This window comes from Balaenoptera musculus, chromosome 20 (genome assembly GCF_009873245.2).
Source record: "Balaenoptera musculus isolate JJ_BM4_2016_0621 chromosome 20, mBalMus1.pri.v3, whole genome shotgun sequence".
Lineage (NCBI taxonomy): Eukaryota > Metazoa > Chordata > Mammalia > Artiodactyla > Balaenopteridae > Balaenoptera > Balaenoptera musculus.
The window spans coordinates 930,695-950,882 of record NC_045804.1 but is presented as its reverse complement, the minus strand read 5'-3'; the positions used below and the strand labels follow the sequence as shown (position 1 = coordinate 950,882).

Below are 20,188 nucleotides of genomic sequence, written 5' to 3'. Positions count from 1 at the left end.
TAACAGAAATATATATATATATATATATATATATATATATGTCTCTGCCCCCAATTCCTGGCTCTGAGGTCCTAAATCCCTTGGGACTTCCTGGGTGACTGGGTGGGCTCCTGGGCAGCTCCAGGATGGGGGCTGGTCACCCGAAAGACCAAGCCATCCATGATCAGAACCCAGGAACTTTCAGTGCGCCCCCATCCTCCAGGAAGGGGAGAGGGGCTGAAGGTTACATTTATGATCAATCATCCCCATATAATAAAGCCTCCATAAAAATCCCAAAAGTACAGTGTTTGGAGAGCCTCCAGGTGGGTGAACAGCTGGTGCCGGGAGAGCAGTGTGCCAGGAGGGGCAGGGAAGCTCTGCGCTCCTTCCCACATACCTGGCCCTGTGCATCTCTTCACCTGGCTGCTCACCTGCATCTCTTATATCCCTTACAATAAAATGGTTAAATGGTAGAATGTCAGTGAGCGCTTCCCTACGTTCTGTGAGCCATTCCAGCAAATCATGGAATCCAGGGAGGAAGTGGTGAGAACTCCTACTTACAGCCGCTTGGTCAGACGTACAGGCAACAACCTGGGACTTTCGATTGACGTTGAAGTGGGCACACTCTTGTGGGACTGAGACCTTAACTTGTGGGATGTGATACTGATTCTAGGTAAACAGTGTCAAATTTAATTGAATTATAGGACATCCAACTGGCGTCAAAGGGAATTGCTTGATGTGTGCAAAGCCCACACATTTGGCATCAGAAGTGCTATGAGGGGTGAGGAAAGGAAAATGCAGGCCGTGCTTCTCCCTCTTCAATAGCCAAGACAAATGAAAACACAGGTCCACACAAAAACTTGTACACAAATTTTCATAAAAGCATTATTATCCAGAAAGTGGAATCAAATGTCCACCAACTGGTGACACGTGGTACATCAACACAATGGAATATTATTTGACCATAATACGGACTGAACTACTGATTCATGCTAAAACATGGAGGAAACTTAAAAACATTATGATAAGTGAAAGAAGCCAGTATCAAAATGCCATGTATTGCGTGATTTTATAGGCCAAAGTGTGGAGACAGAAAGTGGATGAGTGGTTGCAGAGGGTAGAGGAGGGAGCGTGGGAAGAGAGTGACAGCGGGTACCAGGTGCCTTCTGGGCTGAGAGGAACGCCCTGGAAACCATACAGCGGTGATGGTGGCAGGACCTCATGAACAGACTGAAAACCACTCAGCTGTACACGCTAAGAGGGAAGATTTTATGGCATATGAGTCGTAACTCAATTTTTAAAAAGGCCCACAGATTAGAAACAGCATGGTAGAGCCGGGTAACTGGCAAAGCTTTGTGCAGCCAGTAGCAAAGTGTAAGGAGGGGAGCAGGGCTGCGGCAAAGGAGGAGGCTTCAACGGTGGCCAGCGTCTCAGTCACGGAGAGCCTCGAAACCTAAGGGCCGCTGGGAACCCCTGGGGTGACTCACGGTGACGAGGAACACCAGATCTGTGTTGCAGAAAGACCGTCAACATGGCTGTGTCATGGGGCACAGACTGAGGAGGTGCCGAGGGTCCAGTTACAGCGACGGAGGCCAGAGACACGGTCTCCAGACCTAAGGGAGGGACAATGCGAATAAATCACAACAAACAGAACAGAAGCACGAGTGACCAGGCGTGAGAGGTGAGGCAAAAGGAGAGTGTGCAGCAGCTGAGCAGACGCCACCACCCCCGGGAACAGGGAGAAGGGGAGCCTTAGGAGGGGGCTGCTTCGGCGACAGAGGAAGAAGATGGAGTCTGGGGAGAATGATGGAATTTAGGTCAAGGAGAGACCCATCTTTTTTCAACAGCTTTATTAACATTAGCAGCTTTATTCACATACCATACAGAGCACCAACTTAAATCAGACAGTTCAAGGGTTTTTTGTATGTTCACAGACTTACGCAACCATCACCAAAATCAATTTTATCACCCCAAAAGAACACATGTGCTCTTTAGCTATCATGGCCCTCGTCTCTCCGTCTCTATAGATTTGCCTATTCTGGACATTTAATACAAACTGAGTCATAGAATTGGTCTTTTATAACTGGCTTTTTTCACTTAGCATGATGTTTTCAAGGCTCACCCATGGTGTAGCGTGTACCAGTCCTTCATACCTGTCCCCTGCCCAGCAATATTCCATTGTATTAATATACTACATTTTATGTATCCACTCAGCAGTTGATTTCTACTTTTTGGTTTTCATATGAATAATACTGCTATGAACATTCATGTATAACTTTTTGTGCAGACACGTGTTTTCATTTCTCTTGGGTATGTAGGTAGGAAAGGCATTGCTGCGTCAATCATAGGATAACTCTAAAAAAGCTAAAAAGGAGAGATCTTAACTAGGTAGTTGGATACCTGAGCCTTAAAGTGAGAAATGTAGGATGGAGATTTCTGCGAGGGAGTACACACACACATACATACACACACACACATACACACATCACCTCACCTCACCTCACCTTGGCGGTACAGATACTTCACATTTTCTGAATGGATGACCACATAAATCACAATGTACATCTATCCTCTGCTTATTCATTTTTGGCACCTACCCTGCTTGCACCAGGCATTCATCTCTGCCCAGATTTACATGCAACTGTACTTCACAAAAAAGACCTTTTACCACATTCGCGGTGTTTCACATCCACTAATCACCGTGTAACTTTAAGAAAGAGCTGCTGGTCCAGCTGAAACCATAAAATGTACCCTTGCGCACGGCAGGAGACAGAGACTCTTCTCTGCAAACACCAGACAACTTAAACTGGGGAAGAAGGAACTAGGGGAAAGGGAGTCAGGGGCTACTATGAACACAATGGACCTGATGCAAGCAGAAAAATATGCCAAATTCATAGAAAAGATAAAACCACTCAGATGAAAATGCAACTAGAAAAGAGCTAAGCCTGCCCCTCTGAACACGGGCTCTTCCCAGGCTGGCACTGAAGCTGCCACAGCCAGGACAGATCAGACCTGTGTCTGCTTGGGGAGGCATCAGAGCTCTCAGGAAAACAGACTGAACCCAGATTAATCGGGGACTATCCGGAGGAGGAGTTAACTGCAGATCTTTATCACAGAGCTCCTCAAAAGAAGTAACATACTTCTTTCCTCTTACATACATACTGTGATGTCGACTGATGGCTAAGGGCTCCTAATGAAAGTCCTACACATGACTATGTAAGACTCGTTCATCATGAGCATTTTTTACATTACTCTTGGCGCTGCTGAATTTTATGAAAATATTTTTCGGAATTAAATGCTCCTCCAAGAATAAGCCATCCACTACTGATTTTTGTTTACATCAAAAACAAATTTATGCTACAAATATTGTGTTACCTGAGATTCCAGAAAAGAAATGATCCAGGGCCTACATCCAAAGTTTAAACAGTTTAACTTCCAAAAACTACCTGCTGTTACATCCCTGCTAATTTTGCTTAAAATCTACTGGCTCTGACAAAAAATTCAGAACCTTAATTAAATTCAAGAATTCTTAAAAGTAACCTTTCTAAATGAAAACTAGTTTATAAACCATTAAACTTCCAGAAAAAATATACCAAAACACGAACAGCTATTTCTAGTTAGTCTAGAATATTAAGTTATTTTTATTTTTTCAAACATTTCTGTATATTTTGTGAACACCCATTATTTTTATAATTAAATTTGTTCCGTTAAAGTATAACCCTTTATATTTTTCCAAAACTATTTTATTTTATGTAGCTTACCTTTTTTTCCCAATCATTATTCAGAGATTCTGTACTTTGTTCACATATCTTTTTTAACTCTGCAATCTGGTTATCTTTGGTCTCTCTGATAACTTGACATTCACGTATGAGGGTCTGAACTGTCAAAAAGGATGAAAACATAGTTAAACCAATTCTAGCTACCACGTTAAGAGTCTGATGATAATAAAAACATAGCGCACCAGTTAACAGATCATTCCATTTCCCTCCAAGTCTTATCCGTTCTCTGCCCTAAACTCTCTCGTACTCTTTCTTCTCTTCTTCTCCACTTCCACCACCACAGCCTTGGCTGAATCCCCCATTACTCACTCCCCCGGCAATGTGAACAGTGTGCTGGCCTCGGCATCATTCCCCTCCAGTGGATCCTCCACTGCTGTGAAGAGGTCCTTCTACAGTGCAGAGCCCGTAACGCCACCCCCAGGCTCAAAATCACCCCGCAGCTCCCCCCGCCCCACAAGACGACGGCCAAAAGCCTCTGACGTGGAGATCAGCTCCTCGTGATCTGGCTGCTTTCTGGCCACATCTTTTGCCACTTCCATATGTTTAAACTCATGAACGTACCGGCCTATCTGCAGATCCCTGAGGCCATGTCCGCTCCTGCATCACGGCCCAAATGTGATCACTGATCTACCTGGCATGCCCCAGCCTTCCCTGCTGCAACACTGCGCATCTCTAGTCTCAGCCCAAGTCGCGCCTCTTTATGGACCGTTCACCAACCAGGCTCCTCCTCTTGCAGGGGCACAGAGAAGCTCCTCTTTATTCCCAGTGAACCTCATAGATTTCTCCTCTAAGTCACTTATTACATTATGTGTTATAGTGGTTTACTTGCTTATTTCCTGAGGAGAAAGATATTTCAACTTTTTATCTACAGAGCAAAAGAGTGGCGCAGAGGCAAGTACTCCCAACTATGTGTACTGAGTGCATAGATGAAGGGCCGTCATTACAACATGCTGCTGCTGGACACACTAAAATCGCTGCCAAAGTTTGTGTGACTAAAACAAAATACGCTTTAAATTATATAAAAGATTTCCCTTATAAATCATTTAAATTTCTATCCTCTTTTTAAAAATGCTTTCAACTGTCATTGATTCAAGTGAAAATGTGTTTAATATATTCATGTCATCTGGATGGCAAAATAAATTCAGCTGTGTATTTGCTTGAATGCAATATTTTCTTAGCTTACTGAATATATTTTTATTCACTTACTTCAAGATAGCAAAATTTTCATAAACATTTACATAGAAATTTCTTTCACTCTTATATCTCAACTGCGCAACAAATAAGGTGAGAAGAAGAAGAATCCAAGTTAACCTAATATTAGTCTAGCATCTACAACATTTTGCTTCACAATTCCAAAATTAAAACTAAGACCTGTTTGCAAGTCAAAAAGCCTTAGGAAATAATATTTTTAAACCTTAGGCATGTTTAAACTGCCTGGTTTGAATCAGGGTGAAAAATGAAAACCTAGAAATAAATTTTAAATATCTCTATTGCCACTGGAATTTGGAGCGGCTCAAGGAAAACCTCTCCACTTTCCTCTTACTCATCACCTACCTCTTATCATTCACCAGACCCTTCAAATTTTCTTCTTCCGTCCCATTCTCACTACTCCAACTGCCATCGTTCAGATATTCTGGGTCCTCATCATCTTACACACAAAATTCCAGAAGCATGGAAGCATAACATCCTTGAGTTGAAGGGACTTCATATATATTACTTATCTAATGGCGCCACTTCATAACAAGTAAGCCGAGGCGCAGAGACGTGCTGATGTGACACAGCAGACGCTGAAGAGCAGGTCTGGGATCAGAGACCAAGCTTCCTAATAAGTGGGGTGCTCGCCTCTCTCTCCCTCTCTCGCTCCCCCTCTCTCTCTCTGTCTCTCTCTCTCTCTCTCTCTCACTCCATTCTGCCTCTGATTATTAGAACAGACTGGGAATTGGCCTCACCATGTTTTTCACACGCCCACTGTTACCAGACTACTCCACCCAAAATATGAGGTCCTAAACCTCACCTCTCAAAAATCTTCTCTGACTCCCCAGCATCTATGGGATAAACCTGAAACTTCTAAATCTGAAATTCAAGGTCATGCTTAGGTCACGCCAAGTCACCTATCTTAATCTTTTTCAGTCTGTCTCTTAATGTATAGGATCCCCACTCTAGATACATGGTTTTGCAGCACCCCTTCCACAACTTACCAATATCACATTCCTACCCCAGTCCCTGGAACGCTTCTCTCAACTAATCCAATCTTACAAAATATTTTCAGCATTCTCCCTAACGACTGTCTGATGCATTTCAATGTTTCAACCTATAGTCATAGTCAATTTAACACTTGATTACATGCTTTCTTTTCCTTCATAATGAAAGTGTAAATGGGGAATACTTTTTAAATGTTTGCTCTGTCGATCATAATACTAGCATATACTATAAGGCATAAAGTAGATACTTAATGGAATGAATCTTATTAGACCAAAAGGAGTAATTTCTCTAGACTTCCTTGTGAAAGCCAGTAAGTTCTAATTCTGTGACTGACCTATGGCAGCTCCAGCCCAGGGAAGAGGGAGAGAAGTAAGAAGGAGTGACAGTTACAGACTCTTCCAAATCTGTAACCAAACCAACCACCATTGCTACCACACACACACACACACACACACACACACACACAGTTTTTCTTAAGTCCTATAGAAGCTCACATCAACAGATCAACTGATGGAAACCCACATAAACATTCCCTTCTCATACTACAAAAGGTCAGAAATAAAATTTTACTTTATACAAGCACTAAAATAAAATGGAAGTGTTATTAAAAGGTTTATGTAACAATACAACATCACCTTTCTTTTCAAGTTTTCTAATAGTCTCCTCCATTTCATTTTGTTTCTTTTTGTATAAAGTTTTCATTTCTTCTATTTCATTATTCTTTCTTTCTAAAATCTGCAAACGAATTTAAAATATTTTAGTATACGATATTGTTTTATGTATGGAACACATTTTTTTTTTAAAAATAGCACAATATTTTTGCAAGTCTATCTCAGTTAATCCCATAAATGGCTTCCCAAAAAAAGATGAAAAAATTATACGTTAATGCATTGACAAAATATTAACTACACTAGAATAACTGATTACCAAAAGAAATGTTATCTGCTTTGAATTTTCATGTACCAATTCTTAAGGAGACTGTAAATGATAAATTAGGTGATCCTCCAAAATATACTTCAGAGATTAAGCCGTCACAAACTAGCAGAGAGAAGCCATCAGAAACTTGATATGTTGATACAGTACAACTCACCTCCCCACCACACTGGGATAGAACATCTGCAGACACGCACATCCCTGAACCCTCCCACTAGTGTTCTTCTATCACTTTCATGCACAATAACAAGAATTCCCAGACACGTGGGAACATGCAATGCAATAGGCTTCTTTTATATTTAGTTCTGCTACTGGGAATCAAAAAAGTCAGCTCAAAATATGTCAAAAATTGCCTGGATATTTTACATCCTTAATTTATATTGTGTCAGAAGTTTTTAAATGAATCATTTAATAAACTTAATTATGATTATATGCTTCTAAGTACATCTACACGCAAAAAAAAAAACAAAAACTAGAGAATAACCAAAGAGTAAGAAAGTTTGCAAGCAGAAAAAAAAATGTGCTAACCAAAGGGAAAAAAGAAAACCAAATTGAGGCAGAAGTATGAATATCCACGTTTCTTGTGGTTGAGGTGTATTTCCTATATACCCAAATTCAGTTTTTTAAAAAAGGTTATTCATCAATGTCTAACCAACTTTTTCTTAATTGCCAGCATTTTACTTTACCTTTCATTGTTTTAGTCCCACCTCTAAGAATGATTGGTAAATAAGAAAAGGAGATAGTTTGAGCCCAATGTCCATAAAGAAGCAAAAAAGGAAAAGAATGTATGCAAATAGATAAAACACTCTCAATTTTATTCCTTCCCAATTCCTAACACTTAGAAAATGGCATACATGCAAAACAAACTGATGAATATACTTTCCAAATCTAGCATGAGGTCAAGGATTTTATTTATATTTTACCTGGAATTTCAAACTAGTTGCATTGCTTTCTTTTTTCATGCAGAATTTATTTTAAAAGAGAAATTCCTGGAAAGGATTCTATTATTAAATGTTTTTCTTAGAATAGAGCTTTGTAACAGACATACCAAGAAGCCTATTTCAAATTCTATTACCATGATTTTCCCAAATATATTTCTATATTTATTTATCTTATACATCAATAGGTTCTATTTCATTTGGACATATACATTTGCTATATTGAAATTATATTACTGAATCTCTAACATATCCATGAAAGAGAACTGTTTTTCTTGAACCATTTAAAGTAAAATACTAGTAAGAGCAGAAAGTAATATTTGCCTTTAAAATTTGAATGGAAAAGAGGAAAGGAGAAGGAAAAGGATTCAATATTTTTTCTCTTTCTAATTTTCAGCCAGTGGTTTCTGTCTTGTTGCTCTGAAAGACGGTGAGCCAGACACGCACCTGACTAAATACTAGCATGCTCTCAGCTCTACGGAAGCATGGGCACGTGATGCTGTGGCCTCAGCTCCCTGTCTCCACCTTTGTCACTTAACTCTGTGAAGCAGGGTCACAGGCTTAGTTCCAAAACAGACAACACCAGGTTTCCATCTGGATCAATTTTCATGAGTTACAGATTCATACATCATATATTAAAATTATACATTATATACCATTACATTTTTAAAATCAATACTAAACTATAGTTATAAATTCAAATTCAATGTACAATAATTATAAATTGATGACTTTTGCTGTGCTCATTAAGAAGAAAAATTATACTTCAAAGTACAAATTGAAATATTGTAAGGCATAAATCCCAACCAGCACCTGAAAAAAAAAAGCCTACATTGGCAGTGGCAATGCACGCAGTCTATACCAAAGAGAACTAAATGCAAGGGTTTCTTTTTAAATTAAAGGGGAAATTTTAGGGACTTCTCTGGTGGTCCAGTGGTTAAGACTCCGCACTTCCAATGCAGGGGGCGTGGGTTCGACCCCCGGTCGGGGAACTAAGATCCCACATGCCGCGAGGTGCGGCCATAAATAAATAAATAAAAAGAAAGGAATTTTTAATTGCCAGAAAACTGAAAGAATCTTAGACCAAAACAAACTCTAGTATTTACAGTTGATGTCTTATTTCGGCCTTTATGAAAGGTAATGATAGAATGTAAAGGACTATAAGAAGACCAGCCTTCCAACAATAGATGAAGAAGAACTAAAAGGTCATGTAAACTATAAGGATTTACATAAATACATCTGTTTAGCAAGTGAAGTTTAAAGATCAACTTTTGCTAGGATATTAATTTAGCAAATCCCATTTATAAGACAGACTCCCATAAGTACATAAATAAGTGGATGGATGGATGGATGGATGGTCGCAAGACCTAGAATATTTCAAATATTCAATATCAATAAAATAATAAATTGTATATACCCTACCTTCTGAACATCAGCATCATGTTTCTGTTGCAGTTTCAGTTTCTCTTCATGATACTTAGCTTCCATCATTTTTGTTTTCATGTCCAACTTCAAGGAAAATATTTCAAAGGTGTGATTAATTTACTTTTCCCTTTGGCAAAAATACACAAATTAAAATAACTACCTATATGAAAGAGAGTAACATTTTCCACCTTTACCTTATAGCCACTAGTCCAGCAATCATACTACATATACCAATATGTTGGTTACATTCTTTGATTACTTCCAAGCTAATTAAAAGTCTTTTGAATAAATCTCACTTGACAGGCAAAAGTGAAAATACCGAACTCAGATTCATCAGTGATCCCCAGTCCACTCCACCGCCAAAAAGCAGTCATTTTAAAGTGATATTTTGCTAAATCCACTTGGTATTTTAGCCTTTGTTTATTATTTTTCAATTGAGTAAGTCTCTATTCAACTTTTTACTTTTTTCTTTTCTCATATCTACGTACTCATTTCTAAATGCTCTTATTTACCTATATACTTAAATATAACAATTTGTGAATGAAGGTCCATATAGGCATATCACTGATAATGCACAGATTTTCCACTTCTCTCTCCTGGAATTACAGACTCCCACTACCTCAGGGCAGTGACTTTATCTCCTTCCAGCATCCATCAACAACTCCTAGCCTCCTCAGACTGACACCTAACCCACCAGTGTTCTGAGCAAAGCCAGCAAAAATGTAACCAACACTTGTTAATAATAATGAGTGCATCTTAGGATTAAAAGAATAATAGTGACAGGTTTTAAGAAGAACAACAGAAAATTTATCTTAAATGTGAAAGTATTTGACCTGATTCCTTACTATTTAAAAGAGTATGTACATTGGAGTCTGACAGGCCTCATTTTTAACTCTAATTCTAATCCCACTAGACATTAACTGTGGTGACTTTGGGCAAGTCACCATTCTGAGATTCTGTTTCTTCTTCTAATAGTTAAGGATAATTATCTTACTTCAGTGAGTTGTGAAAATTATATTCAATGACATCATTTAAGTAACCATAGTCAGTACAATGATTGGTACAAAGTAGGTATGCAAAAAAAATCAGTCTACAACCTTCAGGAAATTTTGCTTTTAAAATATTAGAAACGTACTGTCAAAACATTTTCTTGAAAATTTTTGAAATATATTTCATATTTTTCAATTACTGTTTTAAATAATGAATCTGCACTAATGATAAATGTGCATAATCAAATAAATATATCAAAATGAAATTTTACAAACAAAAGCTAACATAACATAAATTCATGGCATTTGCGACAACATGGATGGACCTAGAGGGTATTATGCTAAGTGAAATAAGTCAGACAGAGAAAGACAAATACCCTATGATCTCACTTATATGTGGAATCTAAAAATCAAAACAAATGAACAAACATGACAAAACAGAGTCATATATACAGAGAACAAACAGGCAGCTGCCAGAGGGGAGGGGGTCCGGGGAGGAGAGAAATAGGTGCAGGAGATTAAGAGGTACAAACTCTCAGTTACAAATAAGTGACTCAAGGGTATGAAAGGTATGATGTGGGGAATATAACCAATAGTTATGTAATATTCTTGTATGCTGACAGATGGTAACTAGACTTATCATGGTGATGACTTTGAAATGTATGTAAGTATCAAATCGCTATGCTGTGTACCAGGAACCCACATAGTGTTGTGGGTCAATTATACCTCAAAAACAAACAAACTCATAGAAAAAGAGATCAGATTTGTGGTGACCAGAGGTGGGGGTGGGGGGAAGGAGGACTGGAGGAAGATGGTCCAAAGGTACAAACCCCCAGTTACAAGACAGACAGCTGTCAGGGATGTAGTGAGCAGCACGACAAAGAGAACGGACACTGCTGTGCGCTACAAATGCAGGTTGTTGGCAGACTGAACCCTGAGCATTCCCACAGGAGGAAAACAAATGTTTCTGTTTCTTTAACGTGTCTCTGTGAGATGACAGATGCTCACTGCGCTTACTGTGGTCATTGTTTCATGATGTGTGTAAGGCGAATCATTATGCTGTGTGCCTTACACTCATACAGTGCTGTGTGCCAATTATATCTCAATAAAACTAAAAGAAAAAATAATAAACGTTATGAGTGGCAGTCAGGGAGGGAGCTGTCCAGTTACTACGCAAAAGGATGAAATTCTGAACGTTTCCATCCTCTGGCTTCTAAGTCACGCAATAATCCTTCCTCATTTTAGCAAAAAGGGGGCTGGGTGATCTACGTCCACCTGAAGATCCTCAACAGAAGCACTGGGGGTCTACTGTAGAGGAATCTAACTCAAAAAGCAACATGACAAAGCTGGGCAGATGCCGGAGACACAATTCATTGCTGCAGCTTTCCACAGCACCTCCAAGAGAATGTGTCAGGCCTCAGCTTCCGAGGTCCAGCCCTGAACACCACGTGACCGTGCGGCCACAGCCGACACCACCGCCTCCACCCGCTCTGCCTCAAGCTTGGTTGACCCGGTTAGGAACAGACGCCTGGCGCCTGCCTCAGGAATCCACAAGCTAGAGAAGAAGCATTCAGATTCTCGCTCTCAGCCAGTCAGCTACGTTGGGGAACAAACCCCAGTTCTCGAGGGGCAGCAACCAAGAGAAAGCGGATGAATCCAGGAAACAGAAGAAAGCAAAGCAAATACACAAAACAGCACAGACTAGAAGCCACACAGCATCTGAAATAGGAAGGAAGCAGCTTCAATGGTCTCCATGAGACGAGCCTTACTTGAATTCAAAAGAATTTCTGTATTCCTGTTTACTTTAGGTAGCTTCATGAATCTCTGTTCTTGTAACCAAAGAGATCTATCTAAATTCTATTTTTCCGGTTTAACTTTTTACTTTGGTATAATACTAAACTTAAAGAAAAGTTGCAATAAGAGCACAAGGAGCTCCCGTATACTCTTTAGCCAGATTCACCAACTGTTTACATTTTGCTTCATGTGCTTTATTATTTTATACGTATATCAACATATATATAATACAAATTATTTTCTGAACCATTTGTGAGGAAGCCAGAGACATCATCCCTAAAGACTTCAGTGTATGTTTCCTTAAAACAAAGACTGTCTTTTATAACCACAGCAGTCATCAAAATCAGGAAATGTAACATTAACACAATAATATTATCTGATGTACAGTCTATAGTCGAGGTTTATCAGTTATCACAATAATGTCATTTATATCTATTTTCTTCACAATCCAGGATCCAATCCAGGATGACACATTGTCACTAGTTGTCATATCAACGTATCTCCATTAACTGGGAAAAGCCTTTCTTTGTATTTCTTGACCTTGACATTTCTGGAGAGTACAGCCAGTTACTGAGTGTCCCTCAGTTTGGATTTGTCTGATGTTCCCTCATGATTAGACTTACCAGATTTTGGCAAGAATGACACTAACGTGATGCTGCGTCCTTTTTCATTCCATCTTATTAGGAGGTCGGTTTGTCCCAATATTGCCAATGTAAGGTTTAATAACTTGGTTAAGATAGTGAACATCAAGTTACCACAAGGTGGTATAATAGAGAAAGTTTCTCTACTGACATCCTTAAAAAAAATTTTTTTTTTAACTTAAAAAGAGTATCTCGGGCTTCCCTGGTGGCGCAGTGGTTGAGAATCTGCCTGCTAATGCAGGGGACACGGGTTCGAGCCCTGGTCTGGGAGGATCCCGCATGCCGCGGAGCAACTAGGCCCGTGAGCCACAACTACTGAGCCTGCGCGTCTGGAGCCTGTGCTCCGCAACAAGAGAGGCTGTGATAGTGAGAGGCCCGCGCACCGCGATGAAGAGTGGCCTCTGCTCGCTGCAACTAGAGAAAGCCCTCGCACAGAAATGAAGACCCAACGCAGCCAAAAATAAATAAGTTTAAAATAATAATAATAATAATAACAAATGTTCAAGTACAATTGGTGTCTTTAAAAAAAAAACAAAGGGTATCTCTTCCCTTGACCTTGACGACACCACAGAATAGCTCTATCTTTCTGCCCTATACTCTACGGCATGATTCATGATAAATCATCAGGATTACAACATGGAAACAATCTAACTAGTACAGTATATAAAGGCAATACAGGATACAGGATATAGATATAACTATAAATGTAGATAGCTATACATATGTGTGCATCTTTATACACATACCCACAGGTGTATGGAAAAGACATTAAACAGCCTTCCTTAGTTTTGTTTAGTTTAAGACAAAAGACTGAAACTGAAAGACTGACTATAACACCTCTAATTTGTTTGACCTCCAAGTAACTCGATTACAAACAACATTTAAGTTTTCCTTAATTGAGCTCAGAATATATGCTATCAATTTCAAACTTAAGAAGAAGGGAGATCTACTTCAGGCTGTAATGGAGTAACTAGTACCGACCTCACCTCCCACTATTAATAGCCATCAAACAGGATAAAATTTGTGAAGGAACCATTCTCCGGTATTAGAAACTGGGCAGTGCAGTAAATCCTGGCGTCCTCCTAAGCCGAGCCCCACTGTCATTCAGGCTCTCTGCACAGACACAACAGCCAAAGCCCAGCTAGAAGTGCAGCCCTACTGAACCAGGATGGCAAAGGCAAAGAAACAACTGAGCCTCAATGACAGAATCTTCAGTGTCGGGCTAAGGCAGAGGGAGCCACGAGGAGTGTGAACAGAGAAGCCCCTCGTAAAGCAGTGCGTAAGAAAAGGGAGCGCTCTCCTGTCCCATTTTAAAGTCCTTGCAGACTTGCTCTCACCTTGATAGCAAGCCTCTAATGCCAGAGAGGTTTGGTTTGGAGCTGACGTATCCCTCTGGGCCATCTGCCCCCAGTAAAAGTATTTTACCGTGAGAATCATTGGGATAAACGGAAGAGGAAAGCCTCACCTCACTGGACCAAGTCCCTAGGCAATATGACCAGAAGGTCCACTCAGACAATGACTGGAACCACCCCAGGGCTAAACCACCTACTTCTAGAAAAAGAAGTAAAAGCCACCAAGAGATGGTGACAGCCCCACAGGGTAAGGGGAGTGTGTGACAAGCCATTCTACGGATAACCGGCCGCTAAAGCAAAGGCACTGCAATTGGGCAGCTTCACTTTGAAGTGGGCTTTCCCACGAGCTTCTTTAAAGAGAACTTCTGAAATTTCTGCTTAGAAAGAGCTTAAAAAATTTTATTTACAAAATCCACTGGGCCCCATTTTCTCTGAAGTATTTCCTTCAAAGAATAGCTCTGAGGTTGGACATTCCTACCAAATGAATAAAGCTGATGAAAATGCTCACTTACTTCATGTAAAAGTATTTCCTTGGGTTTAAAAATATCCTACTTACAGTGTAACTAATTAGATTTTAGGACTATTACCAATGTCATTTTACTCAACTGAATATTCACAAATTTTGGATTAAGGGTTTTTTTAAAGGAACACTTACCAATCTATTCACTCAGATAATCAACATTCCCTCTTACAGAGAAGCAGGTTTCTTATTCAAAATCCTACTTTTTACTATTACTAGTTTTCCATATGCAAGTTATGTTTAACATTTGAACTGAAATTAGCAGAAGGACAAAATAGCATAATAACCTTTAATGAGTTTGTAAGGAAAATAATGTATTAAGGTTACTTAGATAGGAATCACTACACACTTTAAAATACCAAGGAACAACCTTTAATGTTATTTCAAGGCTTTAATGTTGACCGACTACCTCAACCATGTCTAAAGGAACAAAATGTACAAAACAGCATGACTTATTTTCACGCAAAGAATAACTCTACAACTTGGCAAGTTTTAAGTGATGCATAAAATGTAGCCATTGTAATATCACTGAAATATTTTGTGTGCCTTATATTGTAAGGCATAAAAGGTCAAAGCATGACTGAAGCCAACCATCTCTACTGCATGGTCAAAGCATGACCGAAGTCAACCATCTCTACTTCCAAAGTATTATCAGCAACACAACCCAACGATGTGTTTGCTTAGTCACACTTTCTTTCTACATCTCAACAATCATCACAGCAAATTACAGAAGAAGTGATTTATAAAATAATCATCACTCTACTTACTCAGATACCTAATTGTTACAATCATCTTTTTAGAGAATTCTATTAGTTACTAGTCAGAGGAAATTATGGTGTCAGTGATTAAGATTCTTCCTGATTAAAATCTCCAGTGTATCCTACTCTCAAAATGTTCATTTGTAATATTGCATAATGCCAATTGTTATTCATTGTGCTTATTTATAAGCATAGCACAAATAACAATGTGTCTCCTTCTCTTGTTATCTTACCACTGGGGCTTAGAGATGTATGAAATCTTCCTAAACAGTACTTTTTAATCTCCTCGGAACTCATCACATTAAGGGAAGAAGTGATATTTAAACATACAGAGTGTATGCTGGTATTTTCTTTTTTCTAATTTTTAAAATTTTGTTCATACATCATACATGAACACAATTTACATGAAACATAGAGATAATCATATTACATACTGAGTTTTTGTTTATTTTGTTTAGCTCCTCTGTACTCCTTGGTATTCCTTTCCTTTTTTTATTTGATTCTCTCCCTCTCCTCCATCAACTCCTGCATGGGGTATGGAATACGGACATTAACAACGGAGTATATTTTCGTAACTTCCGCCATGCTCACAGAATCATATATAACTATAAAGGGGCAAAATGCATGCACCAGTATGGGGGTTTGTGGCACAGACTAGGCGGATCCCCAGACATTTATTTTCCTCTTCTTCCTTTGGGGCCTCACTAACACCACCAAACTTGGGCTGGGCAGATGGCTGCCCCACATGTAAGTATGGTCAAGGGGGATGATGGGACAGAAATGATGCAGGCAACTTTGATGGACATATTTTTTTAGAAGTGGCTTTCTCTCCACCCTCTTTCCTTCTGAAGGATCACGCTTAAAAGATAAGGCATTGGTGAGCAACCGAGACCTCAGGTGCAGAGACTGAAGCTGTGTGCTGAGGATGGAGAGGTTCCCCACCAGCCTGGGTCCCTGATGACATCATAGAGCAGCACACTCCCGATATGCCCTGCACTGTTGTATGAGAGCTAAGTAAATTCTCTTCTTTAAACTGTTATACCCTTAGCGATATATAATTTTTTTTTATTATGGATGTTTCACACACAAAAATACATGTTTTCTACACCTTGTTTTTCTCTCTGAACGATATCTCATGGAAATCCCTCTAAAAACACCTGCTACAGTTTTTTTCATTCTTTTAAATAGCTACCAACTATTCCTTAATGAGAAAACAAAATTTGTTCAACCATTCTCCTTAATGCATATTCACTTTATTTTCAGTCTTTTTCCACTTCAAATAACACTGTAAAACATTCTCATATATGAGTCCAACACACTTTAATTTTGATTTCTATAGGGTGGATCCTCAAAAGACATGCCAACGGTTCGATGGTGGCTATATCTTAATAGGTTTTGCCCCCTGTTATAGGCAAATTCACATTTCCACCAAGAGTAGATATCTCACTACTACTCTAGTTGCATTTCCCTGAAAACTACTGTGTGTTAGCCCCTTTTCACATGTTTTGGAGCCTTATGAATCTGGTCTTCTATGAAATGCCCTTTCACAATTTTAATCCACGCTTCTGTCTGTCAATCAGTAAAACCTGGTATGCTGTACACATTAAGACAGTCTGTCTCAAATATTTTCCCCAAATCGATTATTTTTCTATTGATCTTTTGTTGTATTTTTTTATCTTACAAAGTCTTTATTTCACTTGAGTCAAATATTTCTATCATTTCTTTTATACGTTCTGGGTTTGGAAAGGTTTTTGGGTTAGAAAGATCTTCTGATGTCAAGATTTTTGTTGTTTTGAAACTTTTTTTGTCTGGGCCTCTACAGGTTAAAGGTACATCCAGAATTTGTTTCTGTTTATTTTTGTTTTTAGAGGAGAGGACCCAATTTTATTTTCTTCCAAGTAAATGAAAGGTTGTACCAGGATCATTTACTAAATAGAAGTCTGTTCTCAATGTATTAACAATGAACTTCATTACTACATTTTTATTTTTACGGGGACTTGATTTTTTTCTTGGAATGTTCTTTTTGGTTTTAACCATGTCGGGACTGCCTAATAAAAGCAGTTGAGAAGTATTCCCTCCTCCTCCACAATCTCTAAGAACCTGTGTAATACTGGAATATAGTTCTTCCTTAAATGTTTCCTTACAGAAATACGTAGTTGTAAAGTAGAGTATTTTAATACCCTTTCTGAATAATTGTTGATATTCTTTTTAAGTAAACCAACACTCGTAAGTGCTAGGTTTTTAAAGTTACTTGCATTGTAGAATATGAAACTTTTCACACTGTCACAGTAAGTTCTATTGGTCTATCTTGAACGTGGAATGGCTCTTTTACCTATGCGTGATTTTATAACATCATCCATTACTCATTTGGAAAACATCAGTTCAATGAGTTATAGAGATTTCCAAATATTGAAAATTTCATTACATAATATAAAAACTTCACACTGTTTCATATCACCACAGATCTCATTGGAAAGGTCTTAGTATTGGAAAGTTCTCGAGCTCACAGTGACTGATACAAGGTTGCCAAAATTCTAATTTGTATTAAAAGGTCAAATTTTATCACCAGCAGCAAATATGGTCAGTTGTTCTGCTTAAAGTGACAGGCTCAATTTGTTCATTTTTGAGAAAATGTCTGACAATATCCAAGTCCAAACTCATATTTTGTACCTCAGTCATTCTTTCAAATAAAAATGATATTCCACAAGAACAGCAGCTATTGCAATTCATAACTGAAAAAAAGCACACAAGGGTTTTGCCTCTGGCACGCTGATACGCACTTGGATATGAACCGTAAGTTCTTTATACATGGTTCCATTTCGTCACTCAGACATCCATAAGATGCATGTTTGAGGTACAAGATTTAATAAAATTAATAATTTTCTACTTGCTTCATCGAGGACATTCTTAAATAAGATTGGTAATTTTTTCCCTGTGAGCATGTGACAGTGAAGAATATGCCTACCAGTACAATTTGGTGCCACTGCCTTGATGTGGGTTAGGATATAGTTTTACCCAGCACTGTGTTTCCAACTTCAATGCAAGTGTCAATACAGTAAAAAAATAAATAACATTTTTAAGTTATTACAAAAATAATTTTGACCTCATAGACCTCATGAAAGAGTCTTGGGGACCACAGGGTTCACAGCCCACACTCTGAGAACCACTGCCCTAGAGAAACTCTTGTACATGTGTGTCAGGAAACATGTACAAGATTGTTCATAGGGTTATTGTTTGCAAAAGTCAAAAATCAGAATAGATTCATCGACAAAATGGTAAGAAACTGTGGAAGATTCACTGAATAGAAAGTAATGCAAATGAAGCCAACTATAGCTAAATGGCGTAACAAGGATGAACGTCACCCACATACTATTGAGCAAAAAAATATGTGAAGTTTAGTTTCATTTAAATGAAGTTCAAAATCCACTAAAACAGAAATATTTTCATTTTTAAGAATGCAGGCATTGGTGGTAAAGTCAAGTTTAAAAACAGAGGAGGGAAATTACCAGAGAAGTCAGGATAGCAGTTACTGCTGGGGGAGATGGATGAGGTAAGATGGGGAAGAGTCAGACAGCAGGCTGCAGACGTCTTGGCAATGATCTCATCCTTGCCTGCATGCACTTTCCAATGGTTCTCCTTTGTATAATTATTTATTATAGTTTGTAAGACTGCGTGTATCTGAATGCTATATTCATAAGAAATGTTTTAAAATATAAATTCTCTCATTTATTACGTCAGTGACTGTAGATTACATCATCTTGGATTTATTTAAATTCTACATTTAACTAGTAGATTTGCAAAAGGAAAAGATGCCTAATTGGCATTCTGTGTAAGAAAGAAGCAACATCCCTTTTTAGGCAATGGGTGGGAACATTCAATATGGGTGGAGGTGAAGTTCAAAGGAAATACTCTATTTCACAAAAAGAGCAGTTTCTACTGTCTGTTCTCTGAAAACTGATGGTTGCTCTGAAAATTGATCTCCCCTTGTGTTGTCTCTTCTTTCATTTTCAGTGACAACAGTTTTCCAAATGTCTTAATCTATGTCAGAAATCTTTTTTAAGAATACTAAAAAAAAAAAAAAAGAACCCCACTGCTTGATGGTACTCAAGGTCACACAATTCTGTGATGTGGATATCACAGGAAATGTGTTAGCAATTACAAAGGCAAACAAGTCCAAGTATGTTTGTGAATGACAGGTTCACAAGGTTAAAATAAAGGATCACGGTCACCGAACATCTTCCCATAATGCCAAATAAATTGAGAAAAACTTCTAATCTTAAAATATTTTATAGGTGTGTTTTTACCAATCAAAAGAAAACTACTACAGTTCTTCAACTCTAATAAAATAATATTGCAAATATTACTCATTTAACATCTAAGGTATTTTCCACAGTTATAAACTTAAAATGGAAGTTGTGTTTTATAAAGTTTGATTTCCAAAGGCTAATTAAATATTTTAGGACTCTCTAAAGCATCAAAAGAATTAAATCATTTATTAAACACAGACAAACTCTGTAATCTGTATAGAATTTCATGTCACTCAATTCTCTCCACACTTACTGCATTCTTAAACTTAAGCATTTCAACTTCCTAAATTTTGATTTTATAACATTAAGAATTGACTAACCTAGATTATCATCACTACTCATAGTAAAACCCTGTGAAATAGATCTGAGATTTAAATACAAAAATAAGATTTAAAAAGAGACAAAAATATGAATTTTTTCCATAATCTTGGAATAAGAAAGTCTTTTCTACAAAACACAAAAACCAGAAGCCATAGAGAAAAGACTGATAGATCCAACTACTGAAAAGAAAACTTCTATACATTAAAAAAATAGAAATAAATCAAAAGACATACAGAGAAAAATACTTGTA

The 20,188-nt window shown here is 38.2% G+C and overlaps 1 protein-coding gene across 1 annotated transcript in view; it reads right to left on the bottom strand.

The window, feature by feature from the left end:
- The window catches only part of CEP112 (centrosomal protein 112), a 437,864-nt gene that overhangs the window by 362,503 nt on the left and 55,173 nt on the right, over window positions 1-20,188 (bottom strand). The window contains exons 9-11 of the mRNA XM_036835732.1: window positions 9,254-9,340; window positions 6,596-6,695; window positions 3,741-3,859 (exon numbers count right to left, since the gene is read on the bottom strand). Coding sequence (XP_036691627.1) covers window positions 3,741-3,859; window positions 6,596-6,695; window positions 9,254-9,340 — 306 coding nt within the window. The remainder of the gene's footprint in view (window positions 1-3,740; window positions 3,860-6,595; window positions 6,696-9,253; window positions 9,341-20,188) is intronic.